General features: G+C 32.8%; 1 protein-coding gene across 1 annotated transcript; it reads right to left on the minus strand.

Moving 5' to 3' along the window:
* LOC100375266 (centrosomal protein of 83 kDa-like) lies at nt 1-25,427 on the minus strand. Its single transcript, XM_085497217.1, has 12 exons — nt 25,271-25,427; nt 23,681-23,905; nt 23,333-23,483; nt 22,318-22,542; nt 20,417-20,665; nt 16,905-17,151; nt 16,652-16,796; nt 13,603-13,752; nt 12,911-13,274; nt 2,669-2,769; nt 1,032-1,209; nt 1-241 (listed from the first exon to the last, which is right to left on the minus strand). Exons 2-12 carry the CDS (start codon nt 23,839-23,841, stop codon nt 62-64), a joined length of 2,151 nt encoding a protein of 716 aa, XP_085353343.1. The 5' UTR covers nt 23,842-23,905; nt 25,271-25,427; the 3' UTR covers nt 1-61.

Raw genomic sequence — 25,427 nt, forward strand, 5'->3', positions numbered from 1 at the left:
TTATTTGTTTCATATCCTTTATTCCATTGTTATTTTTAAACAACTTTAATTTATAGAAGAATCAAAGATTTTCATTATCAGTGTGTTTTCCGTCAACACTGGATGCGTTTTCTTTATCATTATCATAAAGCTTAGATGGTTCCATGTTACCAATTAACTCATCAAGTTGTAATCGCTGATTGCCATCTAAGTTATCCAGTCTTTCTCGCAATGCTGCCAAATCCTGCTGATGTTGGTTTTCCTATCAATGATTATACAAAACAAAATGTCATTAATTAATGTATTGTATTGAGGAGAAAGGAGAGATATGCAGATTCCATACATAATTACTATCATGTCCTTATAAGGCCCATATCCTAATGGGTACCGGTACTACCAAAATACACCACAGAGCGACTAATACTAGTAGGATTTTTTATATATACAAGTAGCCTCTCAGCTGAGATAGCTCTGCTGTTAGCAATGCACATTTCAATTGAAGAATTGAAGATATCCTCACAAAATGAACAAATCTGAGTAAAGGTCCACCTGAGGCACCCTTATATATAGTACATGTATCAAAGCGATAAGATTTGTGGTTTTTAACAAGAAGTCAAAAATATCACTCTTTACAAAAAATGACAAAAATATTCATCTAAATTAGAGAATTGAAGATATCATCACCAAATGAACAAATCTGAGAGAGGTCTACCTGTAGTACCTATATATATAGTAGCAAAGCAATCAGACTTCCGGTTTACAACAAGAAGTCGAAAATATCCCTTTTTACAAAAAATTACAAAAATATTCACCAAAATTAGAGAATTAAGGATATCATCATGAAATGAACAAATCTGAGAGAGGTTCACTTGAGGTACATATACACAAAGTATCAAAGCAATCAAGCTAGTAGTTTTCAAGAAGAAGTAAAAAAGTAAAAATTTGACGACAAACAATTACTCATATGATAAGCTTCGCTCGACAAAGTTGACAATGAGGCTAATAAAATAAGAACTTCCTTAATTTTTACTGAATAGACTCAAAATACTTACCGGTTCTATAAGACTTGACCAAGGCCCAGTGGATTGACCCAGAGGCATTGCTGCTTGTGTAAAACTGAATTCACCAACTGCACCGTTGAGTATGAGATGACGGTATTCTTGATGACGCTGGTACATATCCCGCAACTGACGTTTCAATTTTACATACGTTTCTTGCGGTACATTTTTTCTGTAAAAAAATATCATTTTAGATTTAGTTCAGTTTCTATTATATTATCGTCAACTGCAAATGTTAAATGTGTGACTTAAGGTAGTAGACCTAGTGTATATGCTGTAGATTAACAACACAGGGTTAAGAACAAGTAATGAAAATACTGCCCCTCAACCTCCCACTTAGTGAAATTTGTCTATAACTCTATAAACCTCTGCATTGTATATCATACAAGTTTTTGTAGAGGTATTTAAAATGATGTAAAACACAGTGAGTGGAACTAATACATATAGTTGTAGACAGGACAACTATTTATTGTTGCCTAAAATCACAGTGAACAACTATACATTAACTATAGATCTTAGAATGAGAGGGACCGACAACTACTGCAATTTTTTGTTTTAACCTTTAACAAGTCATGTCAGTGTTAGATAAATAATAAACAAAACTGAAATGAGTCAGCTATTTTGAATCAGAACATGAAACATATTACGGTACATGATTTAAAATGTAGTTGCAAAACTAAAACATGCCTAACATACTAAAATATGTTAATTTATTATGATATTTTTTTTTCTCAAAAATATGATAGTCAATACCAAAAAATTCTGATCTCATATTGAAATAAGATGAAGAACACATAAAAACATGGACTGCGAAAACCATGGACTGTTAACTACGAAGCTCATTATAGTGATTGATGCATACAGCGTCCTAGGCTTAATTATTTGTTTTATAGTGGTAATAACTTACATTGTACACCGGATGTCGTGACATTTTGGTATTCTCATTCTAAGGTCTATGCATCAACACATGAATATTGTACTGGTATATGTTTACCAACTACATGTACTTGTAGGTTTACAAGTAGATTAAATGACTAGAAATTTCATCTAAATCATTTACGCAATTCAATATAAAACAATTTGGCAAACATCTAGTACTGTCTCATAACGCTTTGAAAAAAAATGATGAATGAGCTATGCAAAAAATTAACGAGTCATGCAGGGCCCAGTTTTATTTTCATATATGGGAATTTTAATATCACCATTCCCATTGACATGATGTAAGAGGCTTATTAAATTTGCTCTTATCACTAACAAAAATTAATAAATGTGAAGCCTTAAGGAACTTTTTCCATTATCACATATATGATATCAATCCACATCAAGCCAAGCTAATTGAAATACTATGCCACAAAATTCACTTCTTTCACGAGTCATTATGTTATATATGGACATAATAAAACATTTATTGACTGGATAATACAACTTTTTGTAGCATAAGTAGTATGGCTAACCAGAATCTCCCAAATTACAACTTCCTATTAGGTATAACATATTGCAATAGTATTGCTATTAAAATGATTTCACTTGTAGAGTCATTGCACTAAATTCCTTTCATCATTGTATAGTGAGCATGTACATTCAAATTTCAATGACACATAATTATATAGAAAATATATTCATATACATACTTCAATGCTTGTTTTTGAATTTCCAACTCTTCCAGTTTGGCATTAGATATCTGTAACTTTTCTTTAACACGTTTCACAATCTTTATATATTGCTTCTTTTTCTAACAAACAAAATATAAATAATGTTGTGAAACAGAAATATATTCATAACTTTATGAACCATTTTCTGTTCACTGCAAGATCCTATGTAATGCCAGAAACCAACATAAAAACATTGTTTGGGATTCAACAAAAACAAAATGATGATAGTAAATTTTGATGTACCGTAGTACAAGTAAATATATCCATATTCCTCTCTGAAAGCTTAGTATTTTTACATTTAACTATAAAAATAAGAACATAGTTAAACTATACATGGCTTGCCCTGTATGTAAGGGCAGGCAGACCATAGCATAGGGTGGGGATATCATTACACAAGTAAGGAAGATCACTGCATAAGGTGGGGAAGATCAAAGCATAGGGTGGCTAAGGTTGTCTATGCATACAGACTAACAATATATACAAGATTGACAGTAATCATCTAATTAGAATGTAGAAATAATATGGAAGTTACTCATAATGACTCTTTAAAAGAAACAATTTATATATAAAAGGAATTCAAAAGCAGGTATAATATAGTGTGTAATATGTGCAGCAACACACAAACAAAATCTGACCCTTATATTCACACAGTCAGTACTTGGTTTGAAAAAAAACAAACATGAAAATTATAGAATTCAAAAAAATAAAAAAATAAATGAAGAAGTAAAAAAAAAAAAAGTTTTAGCAAGCAAAGCACTTAAACACATAAATTAACCCCAACACTATTAAGTTTCCCAATAGACACTATAAAAAAAAACTTCAAAAATCACTAAAACCCAATTTTTGAAAGATCAACTCCAAAATCTATAAAGGGCAACTATACCTACACAGATTACTCATACACTGTATATATAAGTTTGATAACGATCAACTGCATATTATTTGAGTTATCATGCCCACAAGAAAAGTTTACAACAACAACGATGGACGACAGACATTCTGCCATTATTATGACATTCCCTTCACTTCATTACGGGCAAGCCAAAAATAAATAAAAGTTTGGGGGGGTTTAACAAATATTACAGTATCCATGAACTATATTAAGCATTCATATAAACAGTGTACATAAATCTAGGTGGATATATCAAATATATACCAAGTGTACAACCCTTATGTAACACTGCAAACCTTTTAATTATTCTAAATAACAAGAAAATCCAGGCAAATGACCCCTGAAGGCAACAATGCACACAAAACATAAATTAAAAAAAGAGTGATAATTACTAAGAAAAATTGTGTCAGATCAACTTTCAATTTTGTTAATGGTTTAAAAGATCAGAGATGAATTAATTTTTGACATAAACAGATTTCCACCACACAGAAGTGAATCATGTTATTTATTGCCGAGTATGAAATATTTACCAGCACAAGTGATCTACCATTCAACTGTCTTAAAGTAGTCTGAACTAATCCCACTTTCTCATTTACCACGAAACACTTATTTTAAACAAATACAAACTCAACACACTATTCTGTTAGTCTATCAGTGGAACAAGTAAAATGTGCTTTATTCCTGGTATGGCCAGGGATTAGATAAATTCAAAACTTATGGACTGATCAATTGGATTAAATCAATACTTTGAAAGTAATTCCTCTTCAACATAGTGATATGAATGATAAAACACATTCCAACATCAGTTAAGCTGATGTTGCCATGGAAACTAAAAGAGCTTGTTCAAAGTATTGCAAACATCAGCGATTAAAACATTATATTGGAATATATATGTTATCGATTTTCTAGCAAAGGAATAAACATTTCAAACGTTATGGGATTTATGGGCTACAATCATCTACATTTTATGTAAATTAATGCACTGTACTAGTGATTTAAAGATTAAAAGAAGCTTTATGTTTGGTCAATCCAATGGTATCTATAAAATTAATAGATATGGAGTGATACCATGTATTTCAAAGTATTTATCATTTCACGTTATAACTATCTATATATACTGGGCACAATAAAAGATGTTATTCCCATCACCATATTTTTAAGAGTTCATATTTACTCATGCACACTAGCATTAGCACTAACCACTACTATAGGCTTGATGAAAGCATACCAGCAACATACATGTATGAAACTGAATCATACTCACATGTATGCACACACAACTGTACACATATATATTATAAATGCAGATGAACTGTCGATAAGTTTGTTTTTTCAAAATTGATGCGAGGACATGTTTTTATAAATATATTGTTGTCATAAAATTGTGCTATTACATGTATTTTGAATATTTTTCTAAAATCTTCTAAAAAAGCTGTGATAGTACATTTTTAACCGACTCGTGCAGTGACCAGAAACATTTTTAAAATTTGTTTGAGACTTATGTTATACTGCACATTTGTAAGCATGTAAACATGTACTACGATAATTTCTATTTCAAAATCTAGTACCCAAATTTTTCCAAATATCTTTATGGAAATATTTTGATATACTTTCCGAGTCATAACCCCCTCCCTTGGTATAACCCTATATTTTTAGAAAACACAAGTTCAGAGCATCCCCTGTTATACAAATGTAGGCCCAGGGTGTATTTACAGATCTTTAACGATGGGTTAAAATTTATTAAAATATATGTGTAAAGCGCATTTCATTGAACAAAATTATGAATATAAAATACTCATGTTAAAATAATGCATGGAACATCTGCAAACAATTGAATTAATATGTACTCTATGTGGGTACAACTCATCATAAAGTGATTTCCCTTAATCTGATAACTGAAAACTTTCAAACATCTGCAAACAGTTGAATTAATATGTACTCTATGTGGGTACAACTCATCATAAAGTGATTTCCCTTAATCTGATAACTGAAAACTTTCATTGACCCAGGTCCAAAATCTCAGCACACAAGTGCAACCAAACTATGTCTCATACATGCTCAAGAAACTGCATTCATAAATCTGAGTAAACCTTGATGTACTTTTAATAACAACTTGACTTTTCTGTTAATTCAGGTATTTGTATATTACCAGGACCCGGGTTTGTTTCAGTATCACCACTATAATTCCCATCAAAATGTAGCCCTGACACCCCTCTTCATTTTCTACTGAGATTGGTAATGGTACAACCCATCTATCACTGATTCAGATCAAGGTTATGACCAGGTCATGACAACACTAAAAACCCTAGCATTACAATCTAAGCTAATTATTTATTCTGAGCATGCTCAGTTGTTCTCTCAGTGCAGTAGGTAAAGGTAATTTTCGATGAAAATCTTGATAAGACCCATATAGGATTTTCAGATCTGGAAAAAAAAAACTTGTTCATCAACCTGCCAAGTTTTATTGATATCTGCTGCAGAATTTTTGAGAAAATGTTGGAGACATAAAGGGGGTGGACGGAAGGAAACCAGAAATAAGAAATAATACTACCGGTATAGTAAACTAACTACAGGTCCTAATCACAAATATTTATGCAAAATGTAAAATTCAAATAACAATGTTACAAATTATTTCAGGATTGGTAATGATTTTCAAAACAAAAACATAAATGTAACTATCACAACATAGTCCATTGAGAATCCAGATTAAATTTTTTTGTTGCATGGCAAAAGCGATTATAAAAGTGCTGATACAATGTAATAATAATACATGCATATCAAAACAATTTAGGTGGGAACAATTCTGAGAACAATGAAGCCATCATTATTACATAAAAAAAATAATTAATATTAATTTTCCTCAAATAATACTTTATATTAATCTCAATATTCCTTATAGAATAATATAACACGAATTGTATAAAAGTTCTTAAAGAACAGTAGTACAGCAACATATCTAAGCAAAAGTTTCACTTATTTATGTTTTGTGTGCATGAACTGGTCGACAAGAACAAATCGTTCATACCCGAAAATAAAATAACGATGTTGTTTGCTGCTGCTGTTATTAACTATTCATGTATACATGTATGTGTCTCAGTTAATAAAACAACTTGTGGGTAACATTGTCACAGTAGATTGTGAGCAATTGCTGATCAGTGAGAGAAATTTGTTATCAGACATGTTGATTTGCATAAATATATGTATGGACTTGCATTGAAGAATTTAAGAAAAAAGTGACAACAAATTTGGGCGGTGGTGAAAAGGATATGAGTTCTAACATGAGTCATTTAGTTTGATCATTACATAAATTTACAAAAATGTTGATATTCTCATAATGAAATAGAGGAAAATCCTATGAATGACAAAATCTGTAGCTTATCAAAGAGCTGGTGCTATATAAATCTTGGCATAAAAGCAAGCTTTCAGCAACATTGAACTTTACCATCATGATGGTAACTGGGCAATTTTCCTCAACAATTCAATGTAAGTTCTCAGAACATACATTTGGAATTTAGTAATCAACAATGAAAATTTTTTTTACATGTATTATGATAAATATTTAAGAAGTATACTTTAATTCATGAAGGAAATAAATTGATAATTGTTAATAATTGTCATTAACGACATTATTATACACAGTTTCCTAGTAAGTCATAGCTCAAGTTTTTTTAAAAAGCAATTTTCCAGATTGCCTTATATATGTGCCTGTCTATTAATAAATGCTCATATTTGTTGTGTTACTGAACAAACTCAAAAATCATCCCATTAAAATTCACATTCCATCCAACCGTACAATGTCTATAATTGTGTGAGCGCATCATATTCCGGTTCAACCAAGGTAATATTTTATCTAGTAACACAAATTTCCTGCAAGAAATTATATCACAGACCCCCCCCCCCCCTACTCCTTGTACAGTCAGACAATTGGTAAAGATTATATGCTCTTTAATACATTGCCATGAATAGCCAATATGAATGGTATATAACGTCAAAGAGGAAAAATTATTATTATTTACTGATTTAAAGTTATCAAGACCATTTACAAGACTCATCTTTATTAATCTTTTTCCTTATTTTAGTTAACAAAACACTGATTCATTTGTGTATATTGTGAAACAAACCAAACAATTTAGATTAGCGACATATAAGATGTCTCAAGAGCATCAAAGCAGACACCCCATTCAAATGTAAAAGCTAGTACCCAACTGATTGTTAGACTTGAAAATCAACACTTCACATTAATGCTGAACTAAAAACCTTATTTTCTGACAGTGATAGCCGCAATGTTAATAAGAATTGAAGTGAAGCACATATAGGAAAGGACGCTTTAACTTTAAGAATTGATTTAAAGCATCTTTAAATATTAAATACTAGCATGACAGGATGCGACTAGCACAGTGTTTAAAAAGTACATGCTCTGTACATAAGGACATGAAGTCACTTTAAGACTGAAGCAAATAACTGTCTTTGTCACATAAAAAAGAAGAAATCAAGGAAGTCCGACACGAGGTACAAACAGTTGTAGTATTTACCATTACATCCTAGGAATTAAAAAAATAAATGCAGAAAAAACAATTGAGTGGTGATTGAGAAAGAAATTTTCATATTAAATACCACACACAGCATTAAACATTGAATCGTATTTCCAGTATATAAAAATATAAATATATATATTAGCAAAGTTATCAATACATTAATACAAAAATTTCTGGAGAAAAAACTAAGAACTTATGAAAAATTTAAAGATTCTTATTATACAATGTAGTAAATACTTAGAACTAGTAATCACAATTTAGCAATAGAAAAAGGAACATAGGCAACCAAAAATACCTAGGAGATGAACTGCACTTTGTTAACTGCTCTCAATAGAAAATCAACACGCCAACAAATTACATTTTCACAGGGAACATAGGATGATCTCCAGATATTTAATTTCTTGATGACTTCAGAAGATGTCATAATAAAAAGATAGGTACCGGGTAACTATATTCATAACACATTTAAATCAAGAAATGAAAATGCCATCTAATATGCAACACTTGTTTTATCCCATTACCGGTACCTACTTTTTTTTTCTTTTTATAGTAGTAGTTATCACAATTAATCTTTATTGCTATTAACTGATAGAAACATTGTATTTCTTAGGATGCAATAAAGTTATTATTAAACCAATAAACATTATTATGGTTCATTTGATAATTTCATAATTTTTGCTTGTACCAGGTAGTCCTTTAGTGAGAAAAACAGTTCTACGCATTTGTAATTATATCAAACATGAAACTGTCTTCTACCTTACAGTGTAAAGTTCCCAGCCTTGGGCTACAAGTACATGAAGTAAATAGCATGCCTATTAAAACAATCACACACAGAACAGAAGCCTATCAGGTTGCGGTTGTCTTTACATCCAAGAGGTAACTGCATACAGAAATGTTGACATTGTGCTACTAAAAGCCTTATCTACTACAGGATAACATTGATGAAAGTATGAATCATAGAAAAGTGCTCAACTTTTTGACAATCTTAATTGACAAGACAAACTGAATTAATTTCAAATTAACTTCAGACTGAAGTGTGTAAAATATGATACTCGTACATTTTTTACATATGTAAATGTATTTCAGCATATGTAGCAGCAACTTATTTATAATTAACTATTTTAGTAATAGCCAACAGACATTTTTTCTGTACACAATAACACAATTTGTCGATAAAAAAACAATAATAATGTCAATTTTGTAATATTACTTGACATCAACATGTACCTTGTAAAGATGGTATATGATTTTTTTTCACCCTATGTAAAATTTTTAGATATTAAAACATATCCTTGCCACAGAAAAACAAACTTCTTGAAGTTGTATTATTGGATATATTTTGTTTGTGGCTTTTGATATACCTGTATGAATAGTATGTGCCGTATATCAAATGCAATGATCCACATGGTCTGGGTTGTTTGCAGGTAGCTGAACATCACCATTTATGTAGATTCGGCTGTGTTGAATTTACACCATCTTAGGGTGCCTCAAGTTACGAGAAACTGACGGTTCTAAAGCAGCCTTCTCAACTAATAAAAATTCAATGTATGTTTGATGCACACCTGCCTCCTATGTTTTTTTCTAATTTTATACATAAGAGAACTCATAACATGCGTAGTCCTTGCATCAAGTGAACATTTTTTACTTCCTACATGTGGATTAGTTGATTATAAACATGTTTCAAAGCCATGCATGCCATGATCTCTGGTTTTCCAGACGAAAAATAAATCAAATTCTGACATAAATAACTCAATATCTTATTGTTATTATATTCATGTCCTTTACCTTTTAACCTTGATTTTGATAATATGACAAACCTTTTTTTTTTTTTACAACCGTTTTGCAATTGTGTATATTCTAAATACTTGTCAAGTTGATTGAACGCAGCATTTACAATTTATTCACTGTAACAATGTTGGTGCTGGGTGTGTCTCGTTGGTGCGCAATGTAGCCAAAATAACAAGCCATGCAGGCCACAGTCCATGTTAGTTATCAAATTTAAGATGTATAGTTTGGTTTATAGTAATATAGTTGGAACATGTCAGTGATGTATTCAGAAGTAGATGCTTAATTATGATTTGTTAACATTAAAATGGTTGACATTCAGTCATCTTGTATCTGATCATTAAACAAGTACTTGTCCATATTGAGAGATATTGCTCTGGAACATCATTGATTAAAACAAAATGGCCACTGACTGATCATTTTGAACACATTTTTATATCAATGATGATGCATAATGAATACATAAAATTAAAAAAAATATCACCCCCCCCCCACCGTATGTTGTTGCCATGGCAATTGTGGGCCAGACATTTTTTCCAGGTTTTACTACCTTACTACTGTGAAAGTGTGACCTGCCTGCCAAGTTTGAGCAAAAAAAAAAAAAAAAAAAAAAATCACAGAAGAATTAGTATGTAAAGACAGAAAACGACCTTTTAAAATATACAATGTACAATATAGAATGGTTTTTAGAAAGTTTTTAATTATATCCTGCAAGCTCAAAGAAGAAATTAATCTGAAAAACACTGACCTACACCAAACCGACCAGGGGTAGTTTAAGTGAGGATAAAAATCTGGACAGTTTTTTGAATCTCGATACTTAAAGTAGAACTGATTAATTCAATAAAAAATGGTGGTTCTATAAAAGGTAGAGCCTGTTAACAACACAGTCATCAAATTATTCCAATCATAGAAGCAAAATTTTAGTCTGTAATAAAGCCAGGATAGTTAGTTTGAAGCTTGTTCCAAATTGTTATCATGTGGAGACAATAATACTAACAATTTATTGATTCACCTAGACTGGATGATAGGTATTTCAAGGCTGAAATCTGAAATGCCGGTCGTAGTATACAACAACTTGAATAATAATTATTAAATGTATTAATGACATAACTTGTTATCAGAATCTGTGAAGGGCAATGAACTCGTACATAAAAACACTTATAAATTATTTTTACCATTCCAGGTTAAAAAACATTACAAAATGGTTTTAATTTATGACGAATTAGTGAAAATATCAAATAAATTACATGATTGGTCGGGATTGGTCTGACAGATTCTGAAATATGACTCTAGACAGATGGACGGAGACCGAATTATAAGTCCCCGTGTTCGGAGTTTGTCCGAACAGGGACTAAAAATCCAAATCCAATAAAATTAAAATCCAGTGAATTTAAAAACCCAGTAGAAATCTCTGTAACCCACTATAATTTAATCTAGTAAACATTTAATTATACAGTGTGCTATTAAACAATAAAAATGTGCAGCAGTGTTGGCTTTGAGGAAACCATACAATAGTTACATACTCCTACATGTACATGCCATGATTATTAAAATTAACTGGTTCAAGCAGATTTTTATTGCCTGAAATCAGAGCAACCTTGAACAGTATTCCACATTTACTTCAAAGTGCACATCTATCAAATAAGAATTTTATCTGAAAGTCGTAAAGATACAAACCAGAAGATCCCTTGTAATCCTCCTTAATAGTGTTTCTGATATGATGAGTTTTCACATTATTCAAGCAAACTTTGTATCTAGTATAAGTCACATAATATACTCCCTAAGCCGTAGTTTGTATGTTCGATTCTCATTCCATTTCGTAAATAAATATTAAACTCATCAAGCAAATTAATTAGGTGTAAAACAAACCTCTAAAGCGTTAAGAAAACTCATTTGGTGTAATTGAACAATTCTTTTACTTGGCATGGTGAGAATACAAATATTTTCTTGGTCATTCCTGATTCTATTATGTACCGTAAAACTATTAATTCGCAGTTTCTGTTAATTTGCGCACCAAATTCATTTTAATTAATTTTGTATTTTTGTAATTCCTGTTAAAAGCAATGCATCTTAACATTTTCAATACAGATGGAACATAGAAAGCATTGCTCTTAGCTTGAACAACTTATTAAAGTGCTATGTTGTTGAAAGTTCATTGCTCAACATTTGTAGATGCCATGAGTGACCCGATGCTTGAATTCACTGTCATTGTGTGCGTGAAATTCTCACTAAACCTGCTGATGCTATATCATGGCAACTGTTAACTTGTGTCTGTATCTGTTTTCAACCCAAAATAACAAATCAATTGAACTGACCAAAAATTCTATTAATTTGTGCATGGGAAAAAAATTTATTACCACGAATTAATGAAGCAATAAACCACAAGAATCCATGACATATATACACATGAGTGTGTATATAATCAATGGAATGGATTGTAAAAATCGAGTGGTATACTCAGCTCTGGTGGTGGTTTATTGCCATTATATTAAACATAATTTTAAATACAATTCCGAGACATGTACAAATGTGATACAGCACCCAAAATAATATTTTGTTTTTTGTTAGCACAACGTTTATAAATGTAAAATCTTCACAATTGACATAATTAATACCAGGGGTAAGTAAAATAAATACTGCCACTTATTAGAGTTCAACCAATCAGAATGATGTACATTGTATCTGTGCAACTGAAATACTGGTGTAATATAATAGAGTTCTGGCGTAACACTATAAATACGATGTCGCCATATTCAGGAAAAAATGCCAACAAATAAAATAGTTTACCAACCCTAAATTTGATATTTCCAGTTAGTTGTACAATAGTTCATTCACTTAGTGCTGTATGTGCGATTCTACATGATGGCATTAGTGGCTGTATTTTTTCTGGTCATGCAGGTTATCCAATAACCCATGCAGAAAGCACAAGTGTCAGATCTAATCAGAACACTATTGCATTACACTGTCATATCAACTGACACTTGCTGCCTACACTCATTATGGACATACCTTTTTATGTGTACTTGTCATTCTATCCATCCTGCCATGTATCTCTAATATATGCTGCTCCATCTCGTCAATACGTTTTTGTAACTGTTGCTTTTCATCAATGAATCCAACTCTCTGTTGATCCAACTGCCTATGGTTTGCTTCTTCTGCTTTCTCAATCTCGGCAACAGCCATGTTGAGCTCATTGCCCAAAAGCTCAACTTTATTGTTTAGTTTCTCATTCTCTGATGATAGTTCTTGTTCCACACCTTGCAGACTTTGAAGTTCTGTTCTGATTTGATGCAGTTTTTCCCTGAGATCAGTATTTTGCTGTGTTTCATGATGTAGCTGATCATTTAATGAGCTTCTCTGCTCAAGCTTTGTTCTAAAGGAAAACACAAACAGAAACAACACTTTTAGTTCTCTGCTGCAATATGCGATTTTAAATAATGACTAATTTTTAAATACCAGTTTCAGGTTTGTACTGCCACAGGGTGAATTTTTTAATGTAATTATAGGCTTCTGTGAAGTCTTTTACGAGAAGAAAAAGAAAAATAGATCCGACAAAACACACTTGATTCAACAAACCTAAGATGCAGATGTGTCTAAAACAAATACAACAGAAAAAAATAAGAATTCACATGAAGTCACTTGAGCAGTAACTACTAGTTTAAGTGAGAAATCGAATATCGATTTTTTATTTCTAAATTTACCTCAGAACAAGGCACTCCTTTTCAGATTCTTCTCTCCTAGTTTCAGCATCCTTAATTCTGTCCTCTATCCTCTCTTTTTCATCTGCCTTTCTAGACTCTTCTTCAACTTTTCTTCTCTCAATTTCTTGCAACTTGGCTTCTAATTCAAGCCTAGAAAATAAAACAATTACTCGTTTTCAAAATTGATTTAAAGATATACATGTATTGTATACTGAGATACCCCCTTATGCATCATTGTCTCGAAAATTATGCAAAATACAGACAAGATAAAAATAATACAAATTGCAAGAAAATTGCTGGATAGTAGTAATATCTTTTGTCAAATAGGTTCGAAAATGAGCATAACAAGGATGGGTAACTGAACTTGTTTCCATGGAAATGAAATTTAATATTATTAATAAGCTCAAAATGCTGGCCATTTTGAACAGAAGGCAACATTAATGACATGGGCATACTATAGAGTATAGAATAAATTGGAAGGAAGTTTAATACAAATGTAGATGTTAAAGCGAGGGAGTCATCACCTGCGCATACGTCATAGCGTGTCATTGTTTACAAACAATCGTCTACCTTAGCATGTCTTGTTATCATTGCTTGGGACTTAATTCCCACGCGTGCACAGGTGATGAACCTCTCGCTTTAAACTAATGTGCAATATTGACTGAGCACTTCTGTCAATCACATAAAATAACTACTACTAATACCTCTAAAAATACTGTTTACCATTATGATGTTCACAGCATCCTAAATGCAAGATTAGGTTTTGAAACTTGATTTATTATGCGACAGAGGTTTCCAACTTTATTAATTACAGGTTATTACATCAGAGTACCATTTTCCCAAATCAATTCAATACAGGATATCCAAATGGCTTGAATTACTAATTACAAGTAAATCCTATCATCCCCGTTTCATATATTGTGTGATATGAAATACATGTACTAATTAAATTTAATACAAGATGTCCAAGTTTAAATTAGATACATCATTTACACTTCCATTCTATGATAAATCAAGCCACATGAATTTAATTAATTAACATTATGCTGTCTGCACCATAATGACCTGACTGTAAAGCGCAGGCACATGATATCATCCACACTATATTTGATTTTATTACCGAATCAAGATTTTATTGGATGGCACAAGATTATATTCTAGGCCATAAATTAAGCTGTTTCTGAACCACTGATTTAATCTTTGCGGTAAATTCTCTGACGGTAGATTTGTGGATTAATTCAGAATATCCATCATTAGGATTATACATAGAACTTTTTTTGGGAAACACGAATCAGATTAAAATGTTCCATAATCTACTATCAAGAGAGATAAGTATACATTGTAGTGGCATATTCAAATTATTAGTGTTGACACAAAGCCATTCATATTTTTCATATTTAAATTTGTGTGGCTTACAATGTGTTAAACTTTTTTAACATACTGTAAAAGGATTAATGATTACAGCAAGTCTCAGAAGTATTGGGGCAGCCAATTTGCAAACTCGCTAGCAAATTGGCTAACTGCTTGGGTTTTGACTAAACGGTTGGCTTTCGAATCTCGCTGGTGCCGGTTTGTGATCGCGTCCATATTGCATTAGGGGACATAGAATGTTTTTACGCATCCTCGGGCTGGTACATGTCTGGATTCCCCTGCTGGCGTGATATATTATAAATGCGATTAATCTACCGATAATTTATTATGAGATTAACCTTCTTGAACACTGCTTGAAACCAAATAAACAAGTTGAGAAACAGTTTCCTACAAATCAGGGAGAAAATAACAAACTTTCACACTCAAACGATCCATTGGGGTAAGCCAACCGCTGAAAAAAATCGACCTCATTCGTCGTTTTTGTGTGGACAGGAAGAGCATAGAAGACTTTCCCTGGCATATTTCAAAGCGAAACTACCATCCAACTGTAAAGACAATCGCTGATTAGCTCATAAAGTATGAGGATCGTCCCCTACTGTTACATAGATTCGTCTTATATGGGCGTGACCGCAAGACGGCACCAGCGAGATTCGAAACCCAACTGTTCAGTCAAAACCCAAGCAGTTAGCCAATTTGCTAGCGAGTTTGCGATTTGGCTGCCCCAATACTTCTGAGACTTGCTGTAAGGATTAATTAAATTAAAAACTGGGTTTTAATTTTGCTTATTTCGCTGACTGGAAAATGTGCTAAATTAAAACCCAGTGAATATGTAAAATTTAGCATAGAACACATTATCTAAATGATAAAACCATGAATTTAAAACCCACTGAATATGCCTGAAATGGTAAATCAACAAAATTTAAACCCAGTGAAAATTAGTCATTTTACAGTAGCAGTTATATAAGCAGACCGCTCTGAAAACTGAAATGTCATTTTAGCGTGGGCATTTTTTTCCCCACAAGAATATGAATAAGTGGCCACTGCAATTATAATTGTTATTCGTAAATAATAATGTAACACACTGACAACTGCAATCACATATGATTACACAGGCATGCTAACAGTAACAACCTTCTTGAAGACATTTTTTTGCCAAAATCTTGCTTGTCAAACCATTATTTGTCTTGATTAAAACAACATCAGTGTGATTGTTGATTGCATGTATCAATAGATGAACATATTGATGGTGCATCAGAATTTAATGATGATTACCCAGAAAATGTGTAAACTGAGGATAGACATGTAAGCATTTCAATTTAGAATGATAATTCAACAGCTTGTTATATATCGATTACTATTAATTTTTGTGTAAAACAAAGTATGGTATGCGCATTTTTATACAAACTAGCCATTGTTACAATGATTCTATGCTATACTACATCATATGATGTGTTTCAAATGAAAGGTCTTGAACACTGTTCAAAGAATAAATTCTGTCATTTTTTACAAAGATGAAAATTACGGTTTTAGAGCATGCCTAAATATTAATAGACATATTTTATTTCCAAATATGGTATAAACATAAATTTCTTGAACACAATCTATTGTGTATTACATTGAACTAGCATTGTCATATCATTCATTTCTCAAACCTAGCATAACAGTAACAAAGACTCACTTTTCATTTTCCAGTTTGTTAATCTTTTCCCATTCTTCTTCCCTCACAGACTGAACCTTGCGTACCATTTCCTTTTCTTTTTCTGCCAAAGTGGTTGTCTGCGTGTCCAACGAGTATTGAAGTACTTCCACTTTTGTTCTATAGCCTGCAAGTCAACCGATGAGATGTAGATATCACTGTCATCACTTTACAAATCATAATAAAAATATCATAAATAATATCTGGTTTACTTTCAAACTAATGGTCTGCTAACCTTCTAATTCATGTGCCAGTGTATCCCGTTGCCTTTCCAATTCCCCTTTACTTTTCACAAGATCCATTTTCATGTTAGTCATGTCAATTTTTCCTCTATGGGTGATTTCTTCTAGTTGGCTTTTTAAAGATGTTTTATCCCTTTCTAAGTCATGTGCCCTAGTGTTCAGTGTTTTCTGCATGTCAAGTGCAGTACTGAGCTCTTGTTGCAACTGATCTACATGCAATTTCAATGATTCCTTTTCAGCCTGTTGATAACAAAATAAAGATTAGTGTTACATGTGTTGTGTAAGATATTTAAAATTTTATTTCTGTTTTTCAAGCAAACTAAAGTTTAACAGTCAATACCAATATTATCATTAAGTTTAAATTTGGATTATATAAATATCAGGAAAGTCAAAACATAATTTACGTAAATGAACAATCGATCAAGGGGCACCTCCAGTTAAGCCCCATTATTCCCTGATGCAATCACCAAAATTGACAGCTTCCCCTTTAGCATTTACTTAGGGATATACGACAATTACATGATTCAATTAAGAAATGCAGAATCAAAATGTGCGGGTCATAATATGTGCATGATGAAATGGAAAAAACATTAAAAATAGTGTCATAACCAGAATTGACAGCTTCCCTCTTTAACATTTACTAGGGATATATGCCAGTTACATGATTCAATTAATAAATGCAGAATCAAAATGTGTGGGTTAATAATATGTGCATGATGAAATGGAAAAAAACAGTAGTGTCCCATTATTCCATAGAGTAATCACCAGAATCGACAGCTTCCCATTTAACATTTACTAGGAATCTACATGTATGCCAATTACATGATTCAATTAATAAATGCAGAAACAAAATTTGTATGATGAAAAATTCAAACGTAAATACTGACAGATTATTATTGTCATCGCCATATTATTCCACACACCAAAACAGCAACATTGCCAGCTAAGCTGCTAACTTGTTTGTTTCTGGTTTGTGCCTGGAGATCATTACATGATTACATCTGGTTTTTTTAAGATATCAGTAATCAGCAATATGCATAATTTTCTGCATAAACTAATCACATCCATGCAAATTAGGTATTTAGTATGTTCGAATTTCAATCTAAAGCTACTAATTAGGTCTGTACTTGTTCGGATCAACTATGTACCAGGTTTGATCAAAATGTGATGAATAATTCAAGAAAAATCAGTGGAAAAGCCAAAAATTATGAAAATTATGTAATTATTATGAATTTATTTAAAACCTAAACTAATTAGGTCGTTGCATTGTCTTAGAGCATTTATGTACCACATTTCATTGAAATAAGATGATTAGTACTTGAAATATTGGTGGAAAAAATTAAAACTAATTATTATGCAAATATGGTAATCAATATGCACATATTTAACATAAAACTAATCAGGTCTTGGCAATGTCACAGAGCATCAATGTTCCAAGTTTCATTGATAGTTGAAAAAAGGACATAGTTTCAGGACAACTCATGCATGGAAAAACCATGGCGGGCATAGTCTTGCATCAAGTGTTTATGTGGGCTGAAAACAATTGCTTTCAATTAAACTAAGTTGAATTTTACTTGCACTACATAACCAACAAAATATTTTTTTGTACGCTTCTATAATCACGACCGAGTAATAATCAACACATCAAAACAAGTAAGTTATTTACCTGTGAAACAATAGCATGACTGGATTACACTTCTGTGATTGTTTGGTGCTAAAGCAATGAGTTTGTTTTTTTGTTTTTTAATCTTGCTCTATACTTGTAATTATTGACAAAATTAAAGACAATGCACATTACATTACATTAAAATTAAATAATTAAAATAATTTTTTGTTATGTGGAAATTTTTTTTGTTAAACAGAGCTGTTTGTGACACATAATCAAACCAAGACCTTTCACTCTCACTTGACACATAAAATTAGAATATTTTCCAATTAATAATACAAGTACTGTCAGTAAGATGAGACGACTGCATGTCTATTAAACTCACAGACCCAACCTTTTTAAATTTCCCCAGGCACTGAATAACATATTCAAGTTAAATTTGTATGCCTGCAGATCGCTATGTAAACATGTCATCATTTCAGTAATGTACAGTTTTAGAACAGTCAAATTTACTTGATGCATGATCACGAATATCAACAGCATTAATACATAATCACTCACTACAGATGAGCAATTTACATAGTAACTAAAAAACCAACATAGTATCCATGGTGAACCACTATTACAAACACACAAGTTCAAAGTGAGATTTTTAGAATAAATCAGTTGGCATACAATCTAATATTTCACTACATCACAGTCCCTCCACAACCGGTTATGAAACGGTCAGATATCTATTGTTACAATGCGTGTTTCGGTTAATCCGTTGTTTTTTTAACAGCTTAATCGTTGTTTATTTCGCTAGCAGTAAAATACGGACGTCCTGCCATCTTTCCCCAACATTAACATAAAATTAGCATATCCGATGATGTAATTTCTCCCACAAAGCATTGCGTTTCTTTAGTGCGCATGCATACTTTCAATGTTTTCATTTGTGTCAACATAGTTTTTACTTCCCTGATCACTCTAAAATATTACTGTAATGTGGAAATCCTACGATGATTTCGTCGATTTTGACGATGAAAATGTCGATTGGCCATCAGATTTAGAGGAGGAAAGCCGTGATGTGGAGTCCGATTTAGACTACGAGCCAACAGTGGACGAAGCAATGACTGGCGACAATACAAAATCGCTGTCGTTTCAGGAAACAATATACACAAAATAAGAATAAATGTGAACAAAAAACTAGCATTACAGTAAGTATTGATGAATATATGTATATAATCAGTGACGAAATCACAACGTTTTCAAAAATGAAACCGATCTACCGAGTGGCAGCCATTTTGTTTTACACACAAAAAAACAAACGAGTTGCGAAATAAACGATTTCAATTTTAATACATGTCCTATAACACAATAAACTGAATTAACCTGGTAAAATCCTATTCAATTTTAAAATAATTTGAAAAATTATCATTATATATTCGATAAAGTGTCAACAATTTGGGTCAAAACTACCGACATCGTCATAACACAAATGCAATGACAGATTCTAAAACTGCCCCTGAAGTTCCCAGTCACAAATCATTTGATACCTCGGATAAAAACGACATACACGACCTAATATTCACTCAATATGTTCCTGACAACTAAATAAACTCAAATAATAGCGTCAATTACGAAATATATTTGAAGAAACTATTACACTACGTTGATTTCTCCGACTCGACCAACGACCGACCTCAGTGTGAGCGCTTCAGCGTGAACTATGACGTCATAACTTCAGCTGGAAGGCTGAAACACGCATTGCTTCTCAATCTAAGCTCGTTCACACCTTTTGACAATAGCGTTTCATAACCGGTTGTGGAGGGACTGTGACTACATATATAGATTCAAGGATGCCTAACACTGCAAAGAAGCTAAACTGAACAAAATACTAAATTTCAAACAAGGGCTTACTTCTAATGTTTTGACCATGGCAGCATTTTCAGATAGCTGTTTTGACTGCATTCTAGCTATGTGATCTGACTGCAATCCAGCCTGTTCTCTCTGTGCTCGAATTTCTTCCAACTCAGTAAGAAGACCTTTAATTTTTAAATGGAGTTGGGCATTCTCACGCTGCAGCACCCTGTTTCTTTGTGCATCCTGGCTGTTATCAGAGGTAAATCTAGCAGCAATTGTTTCCCGGTCTTTACGCAAGTTTTCCAACTGTTGAAGAAATCATTAAAGTTCAATTAAATATAGGGACATGTATAATCAGAGCAACCAATAATAAATAAAAGAGTAACATACAAATTAATTAGGATGTTCAGGCAGGGTTCTCCCCAGAAAAAATGCATAGTGCCGGGGCTAATTTGCATAATAATTTGCATATCATTTACATATCTTTCCTTCTTTGATTAACAGAACTTATTTACAATTATGAATATTAGTGAGCTCAGTCACAGGGCAAATATTTTTTTTAATGGAATCAACACATTATGTTTCACAATTTAGAAGAGTTTGAAACATTCTCGAAATACAAATGCTGCAGACTAAAAACAAACACAAATAAATTATTGTCGCAATTTAATTGTTTTGTAAAACGTTGAAGGAAACGCATTCAAAACGTTAAGCCCAGATTTATGTTCACGAATCTCATAATTTTATTCACTCCAAAAACATTCTCCTTCAAAAAATCGATCACGTAATTAATTGACGTATTGTTGTAATTTATTATTCGTACCATCAACTTCTAAAACGTTTACAATTACAGTAATGAGCGAACAAATAAAGCTTCAAAACGATCATCAAAGTTACGACGTGACATAACTTACTTGGCCATGTTATACACCAGTTATAGCAATAATTCCTCAACAAATTTTACTTCTTTTTTTTTTTTATATGAAATGTAAGTAAAATCCGACTTATTTTTATCGGGAGCGATTATTTTTGATCACTTGATCGCTTCGGTAAAAAAAACCAGACCCGCCATGATGTTTGTGAAACATTAGCATGTGTCCTTTGACCCGATGGGTCAAGAATTCCATTAACCAATCAAAATGCCGCATGGTAATGCCGGTAGAACCCGAAGTTTTCCGAATGGTAGTGATCATAAAAATTACATTGCGGAAGTAAAGCGATGTCGTAGCACGATGTGTTGGCATCGATTTCAATTGAAAACTGCATGACAGCTTTCGAAATAGGTGATTTGCAATTTTTAAAAAGTAAATTAGGTCTTGAAAGAAGAGTTTTTACATGATTCGCAATGATAACAGTTCAAATGTATTTTACCAAATCACGCAATAAACACGTTGTTTTTTTCTTGAGTAGCGTGAACTGATCGTGAACTCCGATTTGACCATGTTATATCGAGGTGGAATTGATTTTGAAATAATTTTAGCTTTCAATCTAAAGACTGTGTCTATCGCAGAAAGTATTTACTTACAAACAAAGAGGTGCTAATTCCACAAATTTGACTAGCCGCCACGTATCGTATATTGTTTATAAATTATAATCCACGACTGACAGGATGCGTGTCGGTCGGTACGTAATTATACTAACAATCAGACAATAGTCCTCGTCGGAAGCATTTCCGTGGTGGTCACTAATTTTGAGTGACGGTCGGGGCCGACCGACGTGGCGAACAAAGATTTTTCACATCTGATATTGGCATGTCAAATATGAAATCAAGCGCCGAGGTGGGAACACATAGCGCCGAGGTCCCAAGTGAAGCGCCGAGATTCACAGGTATAGCGCCGCGGACCTCGGCGCTAAAAAGCCCTGGGGAGAACCCTGTGTTCAGGCAACAAAAAGCAATGGTACGGTACCACGTAAATAGTGCCCTCTATAGGCCAAAATGTATTTTTTTTTATACAAACCTCAGTTTCATACTGAATCTTCATTTCATCCATCATCCTTTTTGCTTCTGCTTTTTCATGTTCATACTCCTGCTTCAAAAATGAGTATTCATATCTCAGCTTGTTGAAATCACTTCTGTACTTCTCCACTTCAGAATCCATTCTGCCAAGTCTTTCTCTGTATGGGTGTTCAAGTTCGTCTGCAATCTTAAGTCTCATTAGCTCCATCTTCTGTGGTGTTACAACCTATCAAAATGTGAAGTTAGAAAAGTTTTTATCAACTAATGCTTTATGCATAGAGGGCTCCAAATTCATGATGGCCATGAAGGAAATTGCTTTGATGCCCTTAAATATTCACAATTTTAATGTGACCAAGGCATTTTTAACAAAATGGGTGCCTTGACAATTCCAAAGTTCAAGCTCTATTATACATGTAGTATAAGAAATTGCAACTACTAACTGCCACAAGTGATGAAACAAGAAAATCATACATACTTTTGCGCAGAGGCACATGCAATACCAAATTGAATATTAGTAGCTTTAAGCAATAAAAGATTGAGTGATTCATTAATCACGTTACACCTGGAACAGGCTACTATTTTTTTTGAAATCTGTTAATTAGTTGTTTCTTCACATTACTGTGCAAGGTATTTGAAAGGTATTTTGCATACCCTACATACATTTCTGGGCTGTGTCTGTGGTCAAAACAATTCATATTTCAATAATCCAGTATATAATAAAATACCCTTTTTGGTCTAGTGCACTTCTATTACAGAAAATATCATATTACTCTATTTTTTGTAAGCTAATTGTTATAAATCAATAATAGTTAATTGAATTTCATGAAAAAAATCACCAGTGTTGAAGTATCCAAGAGATCACACACCCACAATTTTTATGGATCCACAATAAAAGAATGAATCATTAGTAACATAAGTACTGTTGAATTATAATTAGTAGGTGATGTATAAATGTAACTACAGTATCAGGATGTATGATTTTATTGTGGGTCATGGCAAGAGAAGTTTACACCAACCTGTGTTTTAAATTCCTCTACTTCTGCTGTCTTCTCTGATAATTCTTTCCTGGCTCTTGATACTAATGTTTGGCATCTCTCCTCCATCATTCTACTCTCTTCTGTCTGTCTATCAAGGTTTGACTGGACTCTCTGTAACTCATCCTGTAATCTGTGTTGAGCATAGAGAAAACTAGTATTTATCAAGAGGTATTGTTTCTTAGAAGCATCTAGATTCTTTGAATTCTAATGGCAAATTTTCACTTCTCACGATTTCACACATCTATGGCAGTGATCAATATTTCACAAAAATAAATGCAGCTCCCAGGCTAAAAAACACCAAACAAGTTTTCATTCACTATATTTCACCTTTGATGTTCTGCTTTCAATGTTTGATAGTTAGTTTTATGCATTTCACATCTCATTCTCTCGTCTGTCAACATCTTCTGTAATTCTGTTTCCTGTGCCAGTTTTGGAAGAGTTCCTTGCATTGGAAAGCTAGCAGATAGAGGTCCACTTGATGCCATCATGACTCAATAGAATTACTGATCAGTGAAATAAAAATTTACTTACTGATAACTAGACCTAGCAGCCCTGAATTAGAATAAAACAAGAATGGCATTATTATGCTATTATTATTATTATTATTATGTGAGCATATTTAATCAAACTCTACTTGGAAATAAAAATAATTCATGCACTTACAAGCATTTTTGCATTATCACAAGACTGTTACAACATGTACAGTAAATACTTTAATTTGAACTTCTAAACAAAAGACATTGGATCAAGTTGGTGAGAATATTGGAACCACTTGGATATGACAAACACGATATACGACAATAGGCCTTACACATACTTTTAATTCCATTGCACAAATTTCCAGGTTAGGAAGGGATATTTTTAAACAAGGGAACAGGGGCGCAGCGCCCTCATGCCATGGCTATGTGCCCCCTTACCCTGGGGAGCAGATCCTCTGGCAACCTTAAAATTCTGATTGACCAGGGATCACATGTGGCCACAGTCTTCAACTGTAATTCTGATAGTAATTTTGGCCCCAAGGAAGCCATAGAATGCTCCATTTTAACTTAGAATTATTAAAAATTCCACACCCTGGTAGGGAGAACCCTATCTCCCCTACTTGGTGGCGTTGCTGAATTGCTCTCTCTTGCAGTTTTTTTTCTAGAAAACCCCTGTTAGGTAAAGGACACATGTTCAAACAATATATTTAAAAGGTCAAGATGTAATGATGTATATAATTATAACATTACAGGTTTCAACAAGCCATAACGTATTGTTTAAATAGTAAACCTGTTACCTGTATAAAAACATGTTGGTACACCCATGAAATAATTATAAACATATTACAATTCATACCTGGCAATATATATATATATGCTCATGATATTACTTTTACCAAAGCTAACATTTTCTATGTATGGGGTGACTGAATTAGACTCGCAGCACATTAGTAGTACGTGCATGTAATAGTGCTCTCCTATCAAGAGTAACAGAGTTTGTAATTGGTAGTGTTATTTTGTGTCAGTTTAGTTTAAATTGGCTTTTATGTCATTGCCACATACACAGGGATAATACAAGTAGCGTTGAAAAACCAATAATAATACCCGGTAATAGTCTAGTTCGTTGGCAGACGAGGCGACTTGTAGTATTTTTTGCTTGTAAATAAGTACCGATACATAAAAACAACTAATAAACAAAAGGCAAATTAATATATGAATGCTGTGAGAGCACAAAGTAAAACGATTTCACAATTCCTAAGCGACTAGGTGTACTGTAAGTGTCTTGGTCATCCAGTTGAGTTCACTATTTTCAACTGATTCACGAAGATCTGAGTTATGCAGAGAACCGTTGCCAACTGAAACCAATGACGCGCCTTTTAACTATGTTAGCAGTTTGTGTTTTCTAGATATATTGTGTATATTCAAAACATGTACTTACCTTTGAACGACATGCACTACTGAAATTCACTCGTGCATCGAAACTGAAAGATTTTTAAAGAAAAAAAAACAGATATGGCCAACCGAACGTTGACGAAAACAAGTCCAACGGAATACTGCGGAAATGGCGGTGTTCTTCTCGCGCATGCGTACTGGCA

Source organism: Saccoglossus kowalevskii, chromosome 3 (genome assembly GCF_978046115.1).
Source record: "Saccoglossus kowalevskii chromosome 3, keSacKowa6.1, whole genome shotgun sequence".
NCBI classification, from domain to species: Eukaryota; Metazoa; Hemichordata; class Enteropneusta; family Harrimaniidae; genus Saccoglossus; species Saccoglossus kowalevskii.

Excerpts from the sequence above, each read along its gene's own strand:
- LOC100375266 (XM_085497217.1), bottom strand. The coding sequence starts at position 23,841 with ATGATGGCATCAAGTGGACCTCTATCTGCTAGCTTTCCAATGCAAGGA. Across the intron at positions 17,152-20,416 it reads CCATGGTCAAAACATTAGAA|GCTGAAAAGGAATCATTGAA; the intron begins GTAAGCCCTTGT and ends TGTTATCAACAG. Across the intron at positions 242-1,031 it reads GGTCAAGTCTTATAGAACCG|GAAAACCAACATCAGCAGGA; the intron begins GTAAGTATTTTG and ends AATCATTGATAG.